The sequence below is a fragment of the Culex quinquefasciatus genome, chromosome 2 (assembly GCF_015732765.1).
Source record: "Culex quinquefasciatus strain JHB chromosome 2, VPISU_Cqui_1.0_pri_paternal, whole genome shotgun sequence".
NCBI classification, from domain to species: domain Eukaryota; kingdom Metazoa; phylum Arthropoda; class Insecta; order Diptera; family Culicidae; genus Culex; species Culex quinquefasciatus.
The window spans coordinates 219,815,501-219,838,637 of record NC_051862.1 but is presented as its reverse complement, the minus strand read 5'-3'; the positions used below and the strand labels follow the sequence as shown (position 1 = coordinate 219,838,637).

General features: G+C 39.6%; 1 protein-coding gene across 3 annotated transcripts; it reads left to right on the top strand.

Moving 5' to 3' along the window:
- The first annotated feature begins 291 nt into the window (after positions 1 to 291).
- On the top strand, positions 292 to 14,905 carry LOC6035735 (1-acyl-sn-glycerol-3-phosphate acyltransferase alpha). Of its 3 annotated transcripts, none has more exons than XM_001845812.2 (6): positions 292 to 475; positions 4,959 to 5,137; positions 5,624 to 5,757; positions 13,627 to 13,808; positions 13,867 to 14,032; positions 14,095 to 14,901. In XM_001845812.2, exons 2-6 carry the CDS (start codon positions 4,959 to 4,961, stop codon positions 14,253 to 14,255), a joined length of 822 nt encoding a protein of 273 aa, XP_001845864.2. In that variant the 5' UTR covers positions 292 to 475; the 3' UTR covers positions 14,256 to 14,901. The 3 variants fall into 3 exon arrangements, with proteins under 3 accessions (XP_001845864.2, XP_038108260.1, XP_038108259.1); XM_038252332.1 differs by lacking the exon at positions 292 to 475 and adding an exon at positions 1,092 to 1,111 and having other exon boundaries at positions 14,095 to 14,905; XM_038252331.1 differs by lacking the exon at positions 292 to 475 and adding an exon at positions 1,185 to 1,207 and having other exon boundaries at positions 14,095 to 14,905.
- The last annotated feature ends 8,232 nt before the right edge of the window (positions 14,906 to 23,137 follow it).

The following is a 23,137-nucleotide window of genomic DNA, read 5'->3' as shown; positions in this document are numbered from 1 at the left end:
AAAGATTTAAGTATGCTTTTAAAATAGCGATCCACCATATTTATTGAGCGTTTTTTATTGATGAAATCAATCTTTTATTTCCTTTTTATTGACTAGAATTACCGTGAAATTACCCCGTGACTAGTAATTCCATCCCCATTCAATACAAACCTCCAAGCTTAAAGTGACTCACTTCACCTCACTTCCTCACAAGTCGGGAACTTCCCTCTGCTGGCATCACTGAATCAGTTCATCGCTGCCGCCGCGAGGCGCACTCAGCCGCAAGTAATTCCCGGCCGTTCGGTTCAGTTTGTTTCAGTTCAACGAAGGAACATGTCACCGGTCGTGCTAGAAGCTACTCGTCGAAGTCGCGTCGCGCAGTAGGTCGTGCTTTTCGCGGAGTGTTCAAAGTTCGTCCAGCGTTTTCTTGGATCCGTCCAGTACTTTTTCGTATTTTTTTTGTGTGAAAAGTGTAAAACTCTGTCAAACCTCAAAGGCAAGACACTTTTTTTCTCTCTCAGAAAACAGTTTCGATTTTATAATCCTTGCATAAAACAGCAGGCGGTGCGAACCCACTACAGCCACCCACCCACCTTCCACCTGCTTTTGCGCCAGTTGCTTCCGGCGCTTGCTTTGATCCTTATTCTGTGTGTGTGCTTGGGTGGTGGTGCCAACTTTCAGCCGAAATTTTCCGGCGTGCTAGTGTGTGCGTGCGAAAGCTTACAAGAGAGAGCGTTTTTTTTTCGTGGGAAATTCGTTGAAGCTCTCTCTAAGAAGAAAGAGAGGGAGCTTTTCCAACTGTTGGTCGAGCACGTGCAATTTTCCGACTACCACCCCCAAAACAACAAAGAAAGAGATCTTGAAGCTATTGTTGTTCAATTGTGTAATCAGCAGGCTGTGGGAAATAATAGAGTCGTCTGCGACAAAGAAATAAGGACTCACAGAGTGCTTTGATTGCAGTTGGCTGCCGGCTTGCTGCGATAAAAATAGCATCCACCGGAGGTTGTGAATCGTTTCTGGCCGAAGCTCAATTGAATTAATTTAGGACCAATTTAGAGGTGTCGCGAGCGCGCGTCTGGTCGGTGTGGTGAGCTTCAAGTGTGAAATAACTTTTTTTTTTGCTAAGTGAAAGGTATATATGGCAGTTTTTTTTTCGTTCTTTTTGGATGCTGACAAAAAGTGTGATAAAGAAAAGCTGGAAAATGCTTTCAGGAAGGAGGGATGATGCGTACGTCGTTGTGTGTGTTACTACGAGTGCGTGGGTGTTTGTTTGTTGTTTTTAAGAGTGTTTTTGTGAGTTGGCATGCGAGAACAGATAAAAAGTTCGGCTTTCCGGAAGCGTTTTGAGAGGAAAAGAAGAAATGAAAACAAAGTGTGTCTGTCTGGTACCAAGTTAAGAGGGGGGATGGATGTATTATGTAAACATAAGTGCTAATCGATGATTTTTTTTTCAAGGGTTGAATTACTACACGTGAACTTAAAAAAACTAAGCATAACATATAAGTAACGTTTTTAAAATTGTGTTCAGATTGATTACTGACCTTAGCATGCATTGCTCACGCTGAAGAATGTTGCATCATAACAAAGATTAATCTCTATCGGATGATTCAGTTCACTTTCAATGCACATGTTTGCACTTGAAAGGAGGGCAGTAATATGTATTACCTACACCCAAAGGAAAAATATATCTCAAAATCTGCAACATTGGATTTGCTGCAGAAAATGTCATATTTTATAACATTTTTTGCAGCAAGCCCATAGATCATTTTTGCCCGCGTGTAAAAATTTCAGCGATCTGCAGTTCTTACCAACACATATAATGCTGGCCCGTCCCCGAGCAACACTCCAAAGAGAAGCATATGTTGGTGCTCTTTCACTTACTTTTCATCAAGCGTCCATGGCGCGGTGGTAGCGAGTCGGATCAATAACCAAGAAGTTGGTGATTCAATCCTCGTTCTACTAAGTTTTTTTTTGTGAAATACAACCAAAAAGCCGTCGGTAATGTCGATAATTGTCGGTAACGGGCAAAAATGTCATACTCCTATATCGCAAAAAATGCATGAGGACAGATTTCATGCAGATTCTGATATACTTTCATGCCGCCATGCATCACAATCATGCGACTGCCAGTTGGGTGTATAAAAAAAATCGCCAAAAATTCTGTAGAGGCAGTCGTTTTAAAAAAAGGTGGATTAAGATGGATCGCAGAAATTTCAGATTTGATCAAATCAAGTTCTGCAAAATTATAGGATCATCTAGACATTCTTACAAATCACTGAAAGCAAGAATCGTCTCGATTGGGCGTCCGTGTAAGTTGGACATGCGTTGGGCGTTCCAGTGTTAACTGCCAACCCAAAATTTGCTGAAAACTTAAAAAAAGTTACACCATTTTTTGAACCAGTTACAATACGATTGAACCAGTTTGTTAAGTAAAAATGTTTTTTATGTTATGTTTTTGCTCGTTAATTTTCTTTGACAGTTTTGAAGGGGAGGTGAGTTACACTTATGATACTTTTTATTGAAAATTATGACTAAAGTAGAGTACGCTACCTTTAAGGAAAGCAGTCTAGAGAAGAGTTTTGGCAAATTAAAAAAAATGATTGTGATAAAACTGTGGGCACTGTAAATCTGCATGTAATCGTTTGAAATAAATGTTGAATCCATTTTCCATCCTTACTGAGGAAAGGTTACTATCCTGCTTGGAAACAATCTATTTTTTTATTTTTCCTTTCGACATGAATTTTAATTCAATATTACGCCCTTTTGAAATGTTAGTCTTGATTTAATTTTTTTGAAAATATACATTTCAAAAAGATCGAAATTTCACGAATGTTTCATATTTTAACATTGTAAATCGGACCATTAGTTGCTGAGATATCGACGTTAGAAAATGGTGGGTTTTAAACAATATCTCAGGCAATAACTAAAGGTCGTTTCTACAAAGTTCAAAAAAGCTGAATTTTCTCAGCCTTTAATTTTTTTAAGTTGAAAATAAGGAAACAAAAAAAAATAAAATAAAAAATAAACTGTCGATTATCCGAAGTTCCATACAAAACTTAGGATAATCGAACTTTGGATAATTGAGCACGGAAAAAATCAATTATTGAAATCAAAATATAAAAATTAGGCCTGATCATGAAATTTAGTATTTGTTTGACGTTTCCCTCGACTGCGATCAGAGCTGACGATCAAAAAATTTGAATAAAAACTGTACTAAGTTAACTATTATGTATCTAAAAAAAACAGTGCTATCCATCAAACATCAATTTGATAAACTTCTCCAAAACTGAACCTGGCAACAAAACGCCACCTCAAACTGACGTCAATCTGGACACGACAATGGGTCGCGCAAACGACAACGACACATCAGTTGATTCTTTACCTAGAGGCTAGCTTCTGAATCAGCTCTGAATCGTGCTCAACAATATTCGTTCGAGCATCGCATGATTCTATTATGAGGCAATTTGTGCAAATTATCATTTGAAAGGGGGAGTTCTTAAATTGTTGTGGTTTGAAGTAACTTTAAAAACATTAAAAACTTTATGTTTTTAATTCAAAAGCTTCTCGAAAAAACTTGTTTACTATTCGCCACCGTTGAAACCCATGATGATGGCATCACATTGATAACAGTTCACGTTTAATCACACTACTCGAACCGCCTAGATTAGTCAGGGCTTACTAGGATGATTCGAGCTCGTGCGTCGTGACGACATTGAAATTGGCGGCGTGTCTGCGGCAACAATAGTTTTCGGAAGTGGTTAAGAACACGCCACTTTAAAATTTGGCTGAGAACGGCAGTTTGAGTCAGTTCGTTGACTCCTGGTTGGCTCGACTTTCGCTTAGTTACGATATACCTTATACATTGTGGTGGTTGTATGTCAAATGCATTATAATAAAGGGCAATCAATAAATATTGATAAAACTTGGCGAAGGGGTGCGCGATAGTGTTACATTAAAGTACCTGAGGATTCGATAGCAACGACAATGATGTAGGAATGTGTGGACTTTATTAACACGATAATATTGATATAAATGTGGATTGAAGGTTTCCTGTTGTTTGTTGAGGGCCAATCAGAAGGTTTGATGAATCAATGAGCCGGTATTTATCTTATCTGAAATATAGTTACAGTTGAGATACTGCTTTTAATTTTGCAAAACATATAATCTTATAGTTTGATGGCAAAGTCATCTATTATTTTGAATGGTTTCATTTTATTAGTTCTTTACAGCGACATAAAACAAAACAAATTTTAAGATTATAGATTTGTGATTAAACGAATTCAAGCCATAAGTAAACATCTCAAGAGAATTGTTTGAACTTGATTGAATGTCGACAACCTCAATAGCCTAACCCTTATCACTTCAATCGATAAAGCCCGAGAGAAAGCAATTAAGTAACACCTGCTGCCGCAGTTCTAGTGCACGCTACTCCTAATTTTCTAAATTTGCTGATAAACACGTTGCCATTGAGTTCACGTTTCGATTCGTTATCTTTGCCTGATTAATTTTTGCTTTGAGTGGTTTTCTTTTGTTCCTGAACTCAACCCGCGTGGGGGTCATAAAATAAGCCACCTTCTTCTCTTACGTAGTGTCGTTATCGGACACAGCTGGTTGAGTTTATCGATGGGAATTTAAAGTGATTTCTAGAATCAGTTAATAAGAAATGGATTAGCGATTTCATTCGCCGCGACAGAGCTTCAGTTAGGGGAAATTCCAAGGGAATTTCCGTTTTTCTTCGGAAATCCGAGCTTAAAACAAAATCGATTTAATCAATTTGCAAAATTTGTTGCACTTTTCAGGAGGCTCGTCTCTTTTGCAATTATTTTAAATGCTATTTGGAATGAGTTAAATAAAATGTCCTTTTCGCTTGCTGTTACTAATCAAGAAGATTTTTTTCAAAAATAACATAGTAGGCGTTGCTGCTTCTAGTGTCTTAAAAATGAAAATTAAAAAAAATCCAAATTCCCCCCCCCCCACAGATGACCGCCACCAACAACGAGCTGCTGGGGCTGGCCTTCATGGCGTTCTTCATCATCACGCTCTCGTCCACGGCCCGGTACTACTTCAAGTTCTTCTGCTTCGTGGTGCTGTCCGTGGTGTGCGCCGTGGGACCGGTTCCGTTGATGCTGCTGCGGCCACGTGACTACCGGAATGCGCTGTGAGTGGGGCTTGATTCTGGGGGAGAATCGTAGTAGGCCGTGAGCTTTCTGTTTGCAGATTTCAGTTAGTGACTTTCATGAGTGGGCTTCTTGATCGATTATTTTCAAATTAGAAAAGAGGTCAAATACTTCCGTGACCAGGTCGGTACAAGAAGGGTCGTTTGTTTTCTATTTAAAGGAAAATGAGCATCAATTTTCCCCCAACCACAAAGGCTATAGTTATTGTTCAGTGACCATCAAAATAGAGAACATTTTGTTCATGAATTATTCAGCAGATTTGACCCTTTTTGTCCGCGATATCTTACAGTAATATTGGTTACAGTAGCTTGAACTCAAAGCAGTAATACACATCAATGCATATTAAATGCCGTCGAAATCCACCAAACAAAGAATTACTTAGAAACATTTACTCAACCCTACCCCAACAGTAATCATCACGACGCTAATGACTGTTATTCTTGTCCCTGTTTACCGTACCCATACAGACTGCCGGCGTATTTGTGCACCAAATTCGGAAAGGCGCTCGGGGCGTCCTTCGAGGTCCGGGGGAAGGAGAACGTGAACCGGCAGCATGGCGGAGTCGTCCTGATGAACCATCAGAGCGCGCTGGATTTGGTCGGTAAGTTGAGTGAAAGGTTCGATGAGCAAATGAAACTTTATTTTTCTAAAAAATGGTGCAGTACATGATCAGTTAGATTGTATTGAAGGATCACTAGATTTGCAATGATTTTTAATGAATTTAAAACGAATGAAATATCTGTATAAAAATACTGATTTAGATATGTGCAAACAATCTCAAGTAAAAACATCCCGAAAGCAGCGTTCCAACCTATGATCAGTGCATAACAAGCCGGTTCCAACTTGGTGATCCCAATATCTACACCCTAAAAAAACATAAAACGCGACTGTATTACTCCAAATACCTTTCGATAGCGCTTCCTCGCCCAAAAGACGTACAGTCCCGTCTCGAATCCTAGCACTTCAACACGCTGAATCTTGGGCACCAAAGGATTCCGGTAACCACAGAAGTAGAACGTGGTCCAAATACCAAGGGTTAACTGGTCCAGGATGACGATTCGTGTTGTCGTCCTGTAGTCGGTTCAATGTTTCGGAGATCATTCAGGGTGAATCTCATAAAGGTACGATCACTGGTGATCAGTACGATAAGGATGATCTTTTCCAGCGTTGCTACCAGATGAAATTGTCTACGGTCGAATCCACAAATGGGGGGTAGGATTAGGTATTGTTGGTGAACCCACTTGGCTACAGGACCCAAGTACGTTGTTACATGCTCATTACATCAACACATGATATAGTATAAAAAAAAACTAATGATGCTTGAAGGATTTCCGCGTGAAACATGCAATCACTAGAATAAAATTCTTGACAGATGTTAATGACCTCATAAGAATCGCAACGATCATATCGCGAATCATAGCCGGTCCAAAAGATTCCTTCCACATCGCGGTCATCGCCCTTTGATACCTGCCCGTAATGAACTTCCAAACAAACTCCAACACAAGCGCCACACATCCCATCCCCATCCCAATACCCAAAGCATACCAGGCCGGTTCCAACTCAGCAATCCCAACGTCCACACTGTCCAGCATCAGGTAGCGTGACTGACGGATACCAAACTCGTGCCGGGTTCGCTCCCGCACCCACAAGTCGTACAAGCCAGCTTCAAAGCGCCACACTTCCTCCAGTTTGATCTTCGGCGCAAGCGGATTCCGCCTGCCGCAGAACATGAACATGACACGAATCCCCAGAGTGAAATCGGACATGATGATGAACCGCTGCCGTCCCGTGTCCGGGTCGTAGTTGTTGGGATGATTCAGGACCATCTGCATGAAGGATCGACCTGCGGTGAGTGCATGATCCTTTGAATTCCACTGAATATCGTGCTGCGATTGATGAGCGGATCGTGAGAACAGCTGTCCGATTCGGGGATCGTCTTCGAACATGGTCCTTCCCCAGCTTTGGCCGTACTGTTGGATGGTAATGTTGCGTCGGAGTAGATCGTCCAGCGTGCGAGGGTCAGCTTGATGCGGAAACTCCGTCATGAATGCGATGATCTTCGCTTCATAAGCGCTGAGCAGGGCGAAGAAGATCACGGTCAGTGTAATGAGAATGGTTTTCTCCCCGGGTGATACCAGATGGAACTCGCGACGTTCGAAGCCACAAATTGGCAGAAGGATTAGGTTGTTGGTGATGCGTAAAGGTTGCAGGATCATCAGAAGTATGCAGATCAGAAGGAAGGCAAAAAATCCAATCCAGACCTCTTGGCGGAATGGAACCGTAAACACCTCGAATGTGGTAAAGGGACGTCCTGTGGGTACAGCAATGATCATAGCACTGGGTATGACTGACGGCATGTAATACTCGTTCCTCAATTCTAATAGCGTGTACCCGTTCGTGGAAAAGTCGAACATGGTGGTTGAATTGTAAGAGTATATCTTAGAAGTGCACTCAGCAGACGACATGCTAGCATTGCAGAAGATGCTGTGGTACTGGATCCTTCCTCCAAGTCTTGGTATAACATCGTTGAGTAGGTTCTCATTGTATCCAGCATTTTTAGCTTTTTTGAGTGAAAATTTGAATGATTCGACTATGCTGCTGGAATGCGATACGTGAACCGTGTGTCCTGTTAGATTCTTGACAGGATCCTCAAACAGCTGCCAAAACGGAGGTGCTCCATAGAAAATGATGCAATCTGTTTGGTAAGCAGGCTTCTGGTGTATTTCCAGCGAGTCTAGTCGAACGAAGATGGTATTGTGAAGCTCGAAGTATGCAAAGTATTCCATTGCATAGATAAGTTCACCCTGAATAGTAGAGTCGTAAAACACGATCACTTTCATCGTTCGATCGAAAAACGATTGCAAGAATTGACCAATTTCCAAAAAGTATGTTCCCTTGTAGTTGACGATCAAAAGGGCTGGTGACCGTGAAACTTCAATCGAGAAAGTTGCGCGAAGGATTCGTTGAGGAATCATTACGGCCTGGTTCAATGTAATGATGTAATCGAGGATTGTTCTCTGCTGCGGTTCTGCGGTTTCGTAGAACCAGCAGTCGAACGATCCCGGCTCCTTGGCGGCCAAATAGCGGATCAACGTTGCGATGTAGGATCCGACCAGCGCCGAGTATTCAACAGCAGTGACAACGTTCAGGAGTAGTAATAGTCCAAGAATCTTCCAAGTGGTCGGCATTTTGACTGCTTTGACACGGAGTTCAATTGGCAGCTATTTATAGACATTTTCCAGATTACTATCGAAAGCTTAAGCAAACAGCTTTATGGCACTCTCGCGAGGGGCATTATTCCGCTTCAACATATCGTCACTAATGTCTGCCGGACATGCTTTCCAGGCAATCTCCAAGGTCAACGTGATGCATGCCGGGTCAAACCGACCTTCGATAGTGAAAATTATGTCGAGTCAACTTTTCTAGGTTGAAGTTTTGAGGATCACCTATAAGACCACATAAGGGTAGCAAAATCTCGATTTGGTACATCATGTTGGTTTCAGTATCATCTTATCGCAATAGAAACATCAATCCGATCCACAGGTTCCATTGGAAAGGGATTACGACTTCATGATGCAGCCAAGAGCAATTTATTTGATATGCTGGATTGAACATACAACCCACAAACTGTGGGTGTAAAGATCCTTCCTAACATTACTCAATGTAAACACTTTTGTTGAAAAGTCAAATTTGGCCGTTGAATTGTGTGCCTTTTCAAAACAATCTCCTTCGATCCGTTGCAAGCTATCTGGTCAAATATTGTTCTACTCCAAGGTTAATTTTACACAACAATTCTGTCAATCTACCAGCAAGCTAAGGTTCCAGAATTTTTGTCAGTCCTATGCAGGATCATCGATGCAATTCTCGACTTTTTTTAATTAGATCCTTTAAACAAATGTAAACATTGAGTGTATCCCTTTCTGACCTTTCGGCAATGTCCATCGGAGTAAGTGGGATACACTTAATGTTTAAATTTGCTTATAGAAGATTTTCAAAAAAAAGTCAAGAATTATCCACTCATTTAACATCTTCACTGGTTCAGTTTTAACGCAGTATGCTGCGTTTTATAAACTTTGACAAGATTGCAATCGCTTGCTAACGCAGCAAAATGTTCTGGAGCACGTGCACATATGTTCCAGTCCCAGTAGGTATACCGGGTATGCTTCCCTAAATGCACGTGTTATTCTCTGGAGAGTGAAAGACAATAGCTTATAGGACCTTTTCAAACAAAACTCTAGATTTAAGGAAAGGATTTTTCGAAAGCATTTAAGTACGCGTTTTGACGGGACTGAACAAAAAGTTGACAGATTAAGCAATTCTTAGAAAGAGATGATCGACAAATAGAGAGTTAATTGTATGACCATTAGGTGGGTTCGAGCTAGTTGAGGAGCTTAAAAAACGATTTAAATATTTATGCATTAATTAATTTAATATTTTTCTATTAATTAAAATCACGAGTGTATGATCCCACAGAACTAGGAATGCTAAAATTAAGTGGAATAAATTGATAACTCCTTAATTTGACGTCCTATCCAAATGGTGTCTTGGGAAGAGTTGATGTACTTGCTATGTACTATCTTTTAAAGTTATTGACAAACAGGGTGACAACCTTCCAGGGTATCAACCAAAAACTAACTTTATTGGATGACGTTCTAGGGCTTTGGTGTCTTCAGCAAAGTTGTAGAAGAGATGATTTTATCAAAGTTTGTCCAAGGCGTCAAATTTGTAGCTCTTAATCTACTCGAGATACACGCCATTTTTGCAAATATGGTCCAAAAATGTAGTTTTTTAGTGTTAACTCAAAATGTTAGTAATTTAGCGGCCTACTATGTTCTGAAGAGTTGTTTATGACATAAAATTACACATCTTTGCCCAAGACAGCAAAACGTTTTGAGTCTTTATTGAAGATAATAACAATTTTTTTTAGTGATTTTGAGCCTATTTTCTAATTGCTTTGTTTTCAAAATGGCGCATTTTGGCGCAAATCAAACAATGCACCTAAAAGTACACACTTTCACCTACATTTTCTGAAAATATCTCCGTGTCTATCGGTGTCTGTTTTTAAATATCTCAAGTTGACTTTGACAGTTTTTCATCAATTTATTCATAATTTTTACGCTTGGTAATGATCGGTTAATTCAAGAGTAAATTGATCGATTTTTATGGAAAATACATTGTCTACAAAAAATTACGACAACCTTTCTAAAGTGACCAAATATAAAAGGAAATATTTATATATAACCAAATCACACGAAATCGCGAAAAGTTGCCCCGACCCCTCTTTGATTTGCGTGAAACATTGTCCTAAGGGGTAACTTTTGTCCCTAATCACAAATCAGAGGTCCGTTTTTTTTAAATCTCCTAACGGAGGGGCGGTAGGACACCTTGCAGTTTTGAACATGCGAAAAAAGAGGTGTTTTTCAATAATTTGCAGCCTTAAACGGTGATGAGATAGAATTTTTGTGTAAAAGGGACTTTTATGTAAAATTAGATGCCCAATTTGATGCCGTACTCAGAATTCCCAAAAAAACGTATTTTTCATCGAAAAAAAAAACACTTAAAATGTTAAAAAAAACTCTGCCATTTTCCGTTACTCAACTATAAATAAAAATGGAACGTGTCATTTTATGGGAAATTTAAAATACTTTTCGAATCTATATTGACCCAGAAGGGGCTATTTTTTAGAGTAGAACAATGTTCCTAAAATATGTAGAGCAGACAATTACAAAAATTGTGATATATAAACATAAGGGGTTTGCTTATGAAAATCACGAGTTATCGCGATTTCACTAAAAAAAAGTTTTGAAAAAGTTATCAAAAAACGGACCTTGGATTCGAGACCAGGGACAAAAGTTACCCCTTAGGACAAAGTTTCACGCAAATTAAAGAGGGGTCGGGGCAACTGCTGTGTAAGTTGGCGGAGAATCACCCAAAAACGAACAATTAATTTAAGTTTTAACTTACATTATTTTTGGGCTAAATATGTTTTTATTCATTATTTCGTGATGGGAGCAAGGGCGTCTATACAAAACTGTGGATCCGTCATCGGAGTAATTGGGATGCATAAACATATGAAAGACAATAGTTAAAATTTTTACTAAAATATAGGAACTTATTAAAACAAACAAGTCCAGATTTTTTGTCAGTGTATAGGTAGCTCACCCGGAAATGTCACTCAGTGTGTAACTTATGGCTTTCTAACGAATTTCCATACAATCCATAGTATTATAAGGATAAAGTTAACAGTATGACTGAAAATTAATAGCAAAATTTTGGACGGTTCAAAAGATTTCTGTGATATGACGGTTTTGATCTGTTTATACATCTTCCATATAAACTTGAATGTGATTTCCAATACCAACACAGCTAAGGATGTTCCCCAACCGATAGCCAAAATGTACCACGCCGGTTCCAGCTCAGCTATTCCTACATCTACACCACTTAGCAACGAAAAGCGTGACTGGCGAATACTAAATTCCTTGTTGGTTAACTCTCGGACGTATTGTTCGAACAAACCTGCTTCTAAGTGCCACATTTCAGATTGCTCGAGTTTTGGAACCAACGGGTTACGGTAGCCGGTGAAAAAGCTCTGAATCATATTGCCCAAAGTAAACTCTCTCAAAATGACGTACCGTGGTCCACCCGAGATCGAATCTTAGTTATCGGACCTACTGACGAAGTATCTCATGAAATATTGGTCACTTATGTAGGCGTTCTTCTGAAAATTCCACTCTGCTGATAAGGGTAATTTGGAGAAGAGTGGCTCCATCTGTGGATATTCCTCAATCATCTGTCTGGCCCAACCGTCGGTAAAATGTCGGATTGTTATGCCGTTACGGAGAAGATCATCGAGCGTTCTGGGATCTGGTGTATATGGGAACTCCGTCATGAAAGCAATGATCTTTGCTCCATAAGCATTTAGGAGTATGAAAAAGTTCACGATCAATGTGAGGAGGACAGTTTTCTCCAACGGCGATACGAGGTGAAACTTTTTGCGATCAAATCCACAGATGGGAAGCAGGATCAGATTGTTAGCGAAAAGAGTTGGAAACACAAACATCAGGAGTGTACGGATCAGCAAAAAGGACAACAGTCCAATCCAGAGTTCAGGTTTGAATGGGATCGTGAATACCTCGAACGCGGTTAATCGTCGTCCACTTGGAGCAGCAATGACCATCGCGTTTGGAATTATGGAGTGCATGTGGTAAATGTTCTGTAAGAAGTTAAACGTTAACATATCTGTACAAAAGTCATACGGGGTCGTAGAGTTGTAGTAGAATATACTACGACTGCAACTAGTAGACGATTGCGTTACGTGGCAGTTGATTCTCCTTAAATGGACGTTCCCTCCAAGTCTGTGCATCGTTTCAATAAACATCTCCGAGTAGTATTGGTTGATTCCAACCCGCTCATTCAATACCGGAAATGAAGACGATACGTGGAAGTTGTGCCCACTAACATTGCCAACAGGATCAACGAATAGCTCCTCAATAGGGATTTCGCCGTAACGAACGTTGACCTCCTCTTGATATGCCATTTTGTGATGTATTTTAAGTGAGTCCGATCGAACAAAAATTACGTTATAAAGCTTTGACAAATTGATCAAGTTCATAGCTTTTGTGAGCTCTTGTTGATGTTTAAAGTCGTAAAACACGATAAACTTCGTCGAGCGATCAAACTGTGTCTGCAGAAAGGGACCGATTTTGAACTGAAGGTTGCTGTTATAGTTGAGAATCACCAGTGCCGGCGATCGATGCATCCTTACTTGCTTCACGGAGTGCAGAATTCGACGAACAATCATGCTTGTTTGGTTTTGAATCAAAAGATCGTATAATATCGAGTCCACCGATGATGTGGAACTATCGTAGAACCATAAGTCGAATGATCCGGGACCATGAGATGCCAAATAATGAATCGCGGAAGCAACGTAGTCTACAACCTGCTTCGAATGTTCCCCAGAAGCTGATCTTGAAAGTAAGACCAGTCCAACTGTTAAGATTGTCCATGTTGAAGCCATTGTGACTGCCAAATTGGACTCGATTTGCTAGCTTTTATAGGGGATCTACAGATAACTATCACGCACTATTGAGTTAAAAAGGCACGTGTTATTCCCTGTGGTTTTAAAACATTGTAACAAGAATGTTACATTTTATGATTGATTTGTTGTAAGATAAAAGTGGATTTTAAGAATTCATGATTTTAAAGTATTACATTATCAGTTCGTTAAATGACCACATTAAAAGAAAGCACGATTGTAGGATAAAGAGATTGCAATATTTTTTGATCATAAAAGAGAAGAAAAATGTAAGAACAAAGATTAAGAATTCTGTATTACATTTTCAATGGGTCCTAAATGCATAGTAAACCCATCAACAAAAAAATAAATAAAAAAATCCAATTCATAGCCTTCTTGGACCATCCCGTATGCTAACAATTCTATCCCTTTGATCCTTCATCCTCTTCCGCACAGTCCTGGCCTACTTGTGGCCCATCGTCGGGCGCGCCACGGTCGTGGCCAAGCGCGAGGTCCTGTACATGTTCCCGTTCGGGCTGGCCAGCTGGCTGTGGGGCACGCTGTTCATCGATCGGCGGAACCAGAGCTCGGCCAAAACCGCCATCAACAAGGAGTCCAAGGCGATCAATGAGAAACAGGTACGATTTTTCTTCAAGTGAAGTTTCATTGAAATTCAATTGATTTTTATTTTTTAAGGCAAAAATCCTATTCTTCCCTGAGGGAACCCGAGGAGAGGGGGACAATTTGCTTCCGTTCAAGAAGGGTTCCTTCCACGTGGCCATCGAATCCCAAGGGATTCTTCAACCCGTCGTGATCTCCAAGTATCACTTCTTGAATTCCAAGGCGAAAATTTTCAACAGAGGTTCGTCCGTAATTATTTATTCCCCTTTTAAACGATGCTTAAAAGTCCCCAACAAACCCCAGGTCACAACATCATCCACATCTTGCCGGAGATTTCGTGTGCCGGCATGACCAAGGAGGACATCCCGGCGCTGATGGATCGCGTGCACGACCTGATGCAGGCCGAGTACGAAGCGCTCAGTGAAGAATCGTTGGCGATTAACAATCTTGGCAAAAGTCTTTAGGGCTGCTTGCCGACAAAAGCTTGATTTTCCACCGCAATAAAAATCTAATGACGGAGAGGGGGGCAGGTCATGTTTCATTCTCCCAAAAGATTGCTTCCCCAAAGGGAGAAGGAAATTAGTACTCCACCTCCACAACTAAAAACAGCACAAAAGAATTGCTCAAAGAATTAATTTTCCCCGCCGCGAACAAGAAACCGCCGAAATAGCAACTGAACAACTTATTTAAAATTTATGCAATAAAAACATTCTTTTCGAAAAAAAAAACACCAAAGCGGAATGCTTCTAGTGCAAATAGTCAGGAAAACGTGTCTTAATCCGGAACATTCATGCCAGGAATGGGTAGAACGTAGAACTAGTAGCTTTAAAGGGATTAAACGTATTGAAAATTATCGAGAAAGGGTGTGTTAAGAGTTCCTCAAATCTTGTGTGAAAAGTAAACAAACAATCGTACCGAAAAAGCGGTGGCTAAAAAATGATCTTTAAAAAGAACATGGAATTGAAGTAAGGGAAAATGTAGAATGTAAATATTTCTATGTATCCAATAAGTAGAAATTAAGAGTAAAAATCAGGTGAGCAAATAGCAATAAAAAAATGTATGTATATGTGATATAAGTTCAAAGAAATATAGAAAAATAGGAGTTAAAAATAAACATTTCGAAAAAAATGCTAAACATTATGATTTTTTTTTAATATTTGTGGGGGCCTTCCCTATGACCAAATAAACTATTTTGTGTGATTGGTTCATCCATACAAGTCTTTATACATTTTTGGCTGCTTTCCATACAAAAATGGTATGTAAATATTCAAACAGCTGTAACCTTTGAGTGAATTTTTTGATTAATTTGGTGTCATCGGCAATGTTGCAGGTATTGTTGAGGACTTTTGAGAAAAAAAAAAATAGGTACACGGAAATAAAATTGCAGATTTTTTTTTATCAACTTTTTTTTCACTAAACCTCAATTTCCCAAAATACGTATTTTTTGATTTTCGAAATTTTTTGATATGTTTTAGGGGACAAAATTTGCAACTTTTGAGCCATACAGAAACATGGTAAAAAAATCTGCCGCCAAGTTATACATTTTTGAAAAAACAGTAATTTTTGGAAAAATATCGAAGTTTCATGCAAAAACAAGTTTGACATTATTTTTTAATGCAAAATTGAATTTGCAATCGAAAAGGTAATTTACAAATTTTTTGATAAAGGGCTCCGTTTTCAAGATATAGCCACCGAAAGATTGATTTTAGCAAAATATTTGCAGTTTTCCAATTTTTAAAAATAGTGAACATAATGACCATTTCTAAACATATTTTTTTTTTCCAAGCTCAAAAAAATGGCTATAAAATTGTCTAAGAGACATTGAAGATTGGACCTTGGGTTGCTGAGATAGAGCCGCTTGAAGAAAAATAAACAAGAAAATTGAAGTTTTCTTAATCTCACCAAAATAACCCACCATTTTCTAATGACGATATCTCAGCAACTAATGGTCCGATTATCAATGTTAAAACATGAAACATTCGTGAAATTACGATCCTTTCGAAAAAAATATTTTGTATTTTTTTAAATCAAGACTATCATTTTAAAAGGGCCAAACATTGAATATTACGCCCATTTGAAATGCTAGTCTTGATTTAAAAAATTTCAAAATATTTTTTTTCGAGAAAATTTCACAAATTTTTCACGTATTAAAATTGAAAATCGGACCATTATTTGCTGAGATATGGTCATTAGAAAATGGTGGGTTGTTTGGTGAGATTTAGAAAACTTCAATTTTCGTGTTTCTTTTTCTTAAAGCGGCTCCAAGGTTGAAAAAAATCACTTCGAGCGAATAACGATTGCCCTCTGAGTATGCTTTGATCGTTTCTTTCCCGACTGACATTTGATCGCTGGCTGTGGCATAGACGAATAAAAATTTCAATGATTGGGTTTAGTCGTCAACTTGCTGCGATCTGATTATAATTTTCCCCATTTAACACCAGCAGTCATGGGTTGTTACAATCATCGTCTGCACTCTTGACGAATGACAGCTAGTCGTGGCAATTTGAGAATAAAGATTATTCTCACCAGTCTTATTCGTGAGGTGTAACAGGCAGCGATTAATCGCCAAATTAATCATAGTCGTCGGATTTTCAACACTGAGCGGCTCTATCTCAGCAACCCGAATTCGAATCTTCAATGTCTCTTAGACAATTTTATAGCAAATTTTTTGAACTTCTAAGAAAAAATATTATTAGAAACGGTCACTTATGGTCAGTATTTCTAAAAATTGAAAAACTGCAAATATTTCGCTAAAATCAAACTTTTGGTGGCTATATCTTGAAAACGGAGCCCTTTTTCAAAAAATCTGTAAAATACTTTTCGATTGCAAATTCAATTTTGCATTATAAAATAATGTCAAACTTGTTTTTGCATGAAACTTCGATTTTTTTTCCAAAAATCACTATTTTTTTTCAAAAATTCAAAACTCAGCGACAGATTTTTTGACCATGTTTCTCTACGGCTCAAAAGTTTTAGTAAAAAAAGTCGATTAAAAATTTGCATTTTTTTCCATGTACCTATTTTTTCCTCAATTGTCCTCTTTAAAACCAACAACTTTGCCGAAGACACCAAATTGATCAGAAAATTCACTCAAAAGTTACAGCTTATGAATATTTACATTAGGATGTAACAAAATGACACTTTTTCGCGGGCATTTCAGGGGATGATCCCCTAGGTGTACTGAGTCAGAATCCCAAATATGAGCCCGTTTGGTTGCGACAGGACCTGGCGCTCCGGCTTCAAAGTTTAAATGGGATTTAACCCGTAAAATCGGTGCGTTTTGGTTATAGCCACTTTTGAGTCCTTCAACGATTTTTGGATTTTTCAAAAACCTCATGAGCTTATAGTTTGAGTTTCAGGGCACAACTTTGCCGAAGACTGTGAAGAGATTTGATAATTAGTACTGCTTGTACAATGATTTGAAAATAAAAAAACTTTTTGCCATTAATTTGTTTGATTTGTATTGGCAACACTTTCTTTGAACGCGCGCATCCAGAGCCAGGCGTCGTACTCGACCAGTTGTGGTGCTGGGGGACATGTTAGCGAACCAATGCTCGAACATAGTGCAACTGGTGTCTAATGAGTTCGCAAAATATCTAGCCAGAGAAGTCTGCTGTATGAAAATAGTGTTTACTAATGTTGTCAATGCAATACATTAATTTGTTTATGACCGATTTTATTACCAAATTGCCATAACTCTTTGATTGATTACAAAGCGAGTGAAAACTCTCACTAAAATGCGTGTCTCTCGAAATATCTTCCGGAATACGGAATATTCAAAATGCACACAACATCCGTGCGTAATAATGCGCTTTCAAGACAGCCGCGTTAGTTGGCACTCGAGCAAGGTTTAGAATCGGTTCTGCCTGGGCATCCAACTGAACCCTGAGAGTCAACCGGAGAGCTTCTTGCAGTTCCATAAGAACTTTAGTTCTCAACAATCACAACAACAAAAACAACAACACGACGCTTGGACAAATACATGCCGACGCGTCGCGACCTGTCGCGACGCCCCGTAGCATGCGTTGCATAGTTTGCCGAAAGCGCGCCTCAAAAGCGAGTGTTGCCAGAACATGTTTTACGTTATCAGAAAAACAAGAGATAAGATTTTGTGAATTCTGTACCATTTTTCAGAGCGGTCAAATCTCTTCGCAGTCTTCGGCAAAGTTGTACCCTGGAACACAAACTACAAGCTCATGAGGTTTTTGAAAAATCCAAAAATCGTTGAAGGACTTAAAAATGGCAAAAACCAAAACGCATCGATTTTACGGGTTAAATCCCATTTAAACTTGAAAGCCGGAGCGCCAGGTCCTGTCGCAACCAATCCGGCTCATATTTGGGATTCTGACTCAGTACACCTAGGGGATCATCCCCTGAAATGCCCGCAAAAAAGTGTCATTTTGTTACATCCTAATTTACATACCATTTTTGTGTGGACAGAAGCCAAAATTGTATAAAGACTTGTATGGATGAACCAATCACACAAAATAGTTTATTTGGTCATAGGGAAGGCCCCCACAAAGTTTGAGCCACGTTCGATTTGATAATTTAGGAAAAAAATGTGTTTAAAAGTTTGTTACAACGAACAGATATGTTTACAATGGAAATTGAGCAAAAGTCCTCTTTTATTTATGATATATATAATTAGTAAGAACGAACTAAAATTTGGAATTTTACCTAGTGATGTTTCAATCTTCGATTTCAGGAGGTAGCCCCGATTATGACCGGATTTGGACCACCCTAATGTACAAGATAAAGAAATACGATCACCATGAACCAATGTCAAACATGGGTGCTCTTTCGAATTCAGTTTTTTTTTCTCAGTAAGATACAGAATAGTAGTAATGGTATTTATTGATTAAAATAAGCCAATATTCAAATTCACAACAATCATATTACTGTCAAAACAGTACACTCAAATAATCGTTCAATCAAACAGCGTCGGCGAAACCGTGTACGTGGACTGAATCTTCTTCGACTGCGAAGCCACCTTAGGCTTCCTCTTGCGCTGGCTGTGGTTCTTCATGTCCAAAAAACTCGCCGAAGGTTCCGGCCGCGGACTGTCCTCCCTGCGCTCCACGACGTACGTGCTGTTGGGCAGCTGCAGCTTCGGCGACTGCAACAACAGATCGTCCACCAGCGGGGGAACCACCGGCGCCGGAACAACTCGCGTTTCCCGCTCGTTTCGCCGCTCGACGGCCGCCGTCAGCTTGCTGTCCACCTTCCGGCGGAGATACTTTTGGAAGGACAGCTCCTCTCCCTTCCAAATGCGCTCCGAGGTCAGCGAGTTGCAGTAGTAGTCGTAGTACTCGTCCAGCTTGGTCACGCACCGGTGGCAGATCGTCTTGGAGTGATTGTCGTTCCGATCGACCGTAATCGGAAGACAAACACGGATCTTGACGGGTATGTTGTGGGTCCGGCCGTACGCACCGTAGATCGCGACCTGCAGCACGTCGTTGGACAGACACACGCGGCACACGGGACGGGGTGGGGCGGTTTCGCTGCGATTGGCCATGGTTGTTTACGGTGGGGAACAGCTTCCGGTGACGACGTTTGTTTACGAAAGCACGTGCTAGTGACGGAGACGCATGGTTTGCTTTGATGTTTGGGTTGACAGTTGGATGGGAAGGCGCGCGTGACAAACGAGGGGCGCGCCGATTCGCATTTTTTAACAGGTTAAAAGTAATTTCCGCTGCCAAAAGGATAACTCCCAAAGCCCAACCAATGGCGATTGCGTACCACGATGGTTTCATAGCAAAGAAACCAATGTTTTCATGTACGATATTGTATCCCTTAGCCACAATGTCAACGATGTTGGCTCCCTGCACTCGTTGTGTTATTTGTTTCAGCCAAAATTGAGTAAATCCACCCTCAAAGAATTGAAACTCGACACGCTGCAGCTTTGGAACCAGCGGATGCCGGTAATTGGTAAAGAAGAATCCAACTCGGATTCCAAACGTGAATTGATCTAATACTACCATGCGACGACGTCCTGTTATCGGATCAAAGTTTCGAGGATGGTGCATATTTGTGTAAAGATGCGGAAGACTCCCGGTATAGGCATGTTTGCATGTTGTCCAATCTAATTCGCGCATTTTACTAAATTCAGTGATTGAAAAAAGTAGCTTCATTCGGGGATCTTCATCGATCATTAAATTTATAAAAAGATCATTTGGGAGTTCGATCGTGATACCGGATTGCAGCAGATCGTCTAACGTTCGAGGATCTGTCTTGTAAGGATAATCAGCCAAAAAAGCAGAAATCTTTGCTTCATATGCTGTTGTCAGCACAAAATAGATCACAGTTAATACTGCAAGAACTGTCTTTTCTAGTGTAGTAACCTGATGAAACGCGTTTCGTTCAAAGCCACACAATGGAAGAAGAATTATTTTTTTTAATCGATGTGGTAGGACTAACATAAGCATGACACAAAAAACGATAAGAGCTAGTAAAAAAATCCACAGTTCTGATCGAAATGGTAACACAAACAGATTTATTAAGCTTAGTTTTTGCCCACACGGTGCAGCAATCTGTATAGTAATAGGTAAAATTGTGTGCAAGCAGATTTCGTTTATCATAATAGTATTGCTGAAGGTGTTTAAACCAAAATCATAAGTAATGGTCGAATTGTAGTTAAATGACTTCATCAGACAATCTTTCACAGATTTAACTTCTTTACAGTCAAAAAAATGGAACTGATATCGACCTCCAAACCTTTCAATGGTTTGAGGGAAAAGCTCAGTTGCATACCCATTGAAAGCATCAGTGTTCCACAGTGTCGAATTCGATAGAGAAAGATGGAAAGTGCGACCTGTAAGGTTATTTGTAGGATCAATGAATACTTCCGGGAATGGAACGGCACCGATTCGTGTAATGGTTTGGGTTTGAAATGCTTCCGCATTGTGTATCATCAAAAAATCTGTGCATATGTAGACAGAATTATGTAACTGCATAGCTCTGAGTGTTTGATGAATATTTATCAATCCCTCGTAATTTTTGTAACTGTATAAGACTACGATTTTCATACCTCTATCAAAACTTGAAGTCAAAAATAACTCTATCGTATAACACTGATAACGAGAACACCAGGTGAGCGGTGGACTTCAATCTTTGCCGTTGAATACAGAATCCTTTTCGGAATTAAGTTCAAATGTTCAGAAGTTATGATCGCATCCAAAGAGATACGCTCCACAGATTGTTTTGGAATCTCATAGAACCAACAATCTAACGATCCAGATTCTTGATCGACTAGATATCGTATCAATGAGGTTATGTAATCCAATACCGGTCTCGAAGGATCCTCAATAGCCGTTAGGTCTGCCCAAACGTCGATCGTTACGAGCAGTCCAAAAAGGGTTGCTTTCCAAATGGAGTTCATGATGACTTGTGGTAAACATACATTGAAGGTTTATCTTGAATAGTTTTTCAATTGCCCTGCTAGATTTTGTAATTATGTCTGTTTTAGAAAACAACTACGTTAATACCTATTATAGGATACCACGTGTCAACGTGCGTCAATAAAGCGCAATCGTGCAGATCTATCGAGAAATTAAAAGTGAGAGTGTGTGCGTGCAACATGGAGTTAAACTTTTCGAAGTGCCATAGGAACCTTCATAGCAACTGCACAGAAAGTTTAACTCCATGTTGCAAACACTCTCACTTTCAATTTCCCGATAGTCTGAATTACGCAAGCTTATATCGACGTTGTCGTGCTATCATATTACACGTCGCTTTTTGACATTCCGAGAAAACATGTTTTAACAATAAATAACATGTTTTGTTTCGCTGATCATTTTGTATCACGTTAAAAGGCACATTAAAACTATTCAATGATATACTTACTAATAGTCTAATTGTCATAAAGAAACGATAGCCATGTTTGGAACATTATATTATTTGTCCTCGTCTTTGGCATTATGCCACACAGACTGTATATTAGAATGGCTCGAGATGGTCGATTTTTCAGAACATGTTTTTTTCGATTGCTTTAGACCTCTAAACAACTCTCGAAATTTGGGAGCGATTGGGTGCGTCGGCCTCGTGGCGCGGTGGTTAGCGGCTTCGACTGCCGATCCCTATGTTGCTGTGGGGCGCGGGTTCGATTCTCGCCTTATCCCCCTGGCCTTCTATCGGATGGGGAAGTAAAACATCGGTCCATTTGCGTAAAAGAGGTATTGGGTGACTCACCACACATAACCTTTGGACGCCTGCTCAAAACTGGTCTAAATCGTGACAAAACGTAACTTAAGCACTTACAAAGCGAACAGCGTAACAACACGGCCTAGGCAGTAGGCTGAGAAAATCAGTAAACAATACATCGTCAAAAAATAAAATATTCATGATTATTCAAAGATATCTTTTTTTAATTTGCTTACTATAAACATCAAATTCATGATCATGCTAGTAAAATTTTTATAATTTAAATGACAAAATTCTTTTTAACCGCTATTTTGGTCATCTTGAATTTAAATTTTCTAAATCAGTTAGGCTCGACAATCAAAAATGAGTCAACGCAATCAACAAAATTCCACGGCCTTCGGATAATCGAGATTTTGTTATCGTCGGACAATTACAGATTTTCAAACTTGCTGAGCTTTTATTTTGTTTAAATTTGGGGCAAAGAATCTCATGACGAAGCCCCGGTACATAACAAAGATTTTTTTTTCAAATTTTGACTGATACATTTTAAACTTTACCTTAAAGTCTGTCTTTTTAAGAGATTTAAACAAGGGTTAACCGAGTTCCCGAGAATCCATCTGTCAAAATGTCTAAGCGCACTTTTAAATGATGATTCGGATAAATAAATAAAAAAAAGACATCTCTTGAAACAAGTTGAAAATACACCACAGGATCGTGGAACCAATCTTCAAAACAATCCTTTTGATTCATAAAACTCTTGGAAACATCTGCATCTACAATAACAATTCAAATTGATCCAGTGACACATCGAGTGAACCTTTTGTGATATCGACGTCACTACGGGCCTCCACTGTCCAGGAAGCTCACCAAAAGCTAAGAACAAGATTGTCCGTTCGACGCAGTGGTGAACGCAGAACGCTGTGCCAGTTCGATTTTTCCATCAACTGTCAGTCGAACAATCTGCAGGGGTTGCTTTGTTCAATGGTCGATGACTGGCAGGCTATGACAGGCGCAAAATTTTGCGTTTGCGTTCAGGCCTGACGGACAATCTTGTTCTTACCTTAAGTCTTGCCAAAGAGATCAGGCATGGGAAACAACTTTCTATGACGCCGTTTGTTACCAAAAGAACGTGGAAGTGACGGTGACGCATGGTTTGCTTTGAATTTATTACAGTTTGATGGACAAACACGCGTGTTGAACGAGGGGT

What these genes read in the sequence shown, in the direction of transcription:
- LOC6035735 (XM_038252332.1), top strand. Translation starts at nt 4,959, where the DNA reads ATGACCGCCACCAACAACGAGCTGCTGGGGCTGGCCTTCATGGCGTTC. An exon ending in CGTGACTACCGGAATGCGCT is followed by an intron (nt 5,138 to 5,623) that starts GTGAGTGGGGCT and finishes GTACCCATACAG; the next exon opens with ACTGCCGGCGTATTTGTGCA. An exon ending in AGGCGATCAATGAGAAACAG is followed by an intron (nt 13,809 to 13,866) that starts GTACGATTTTTC and finishes TTATTTTTTAAG; the next exon opens with GCAAAAATCCTATTCTTCCC.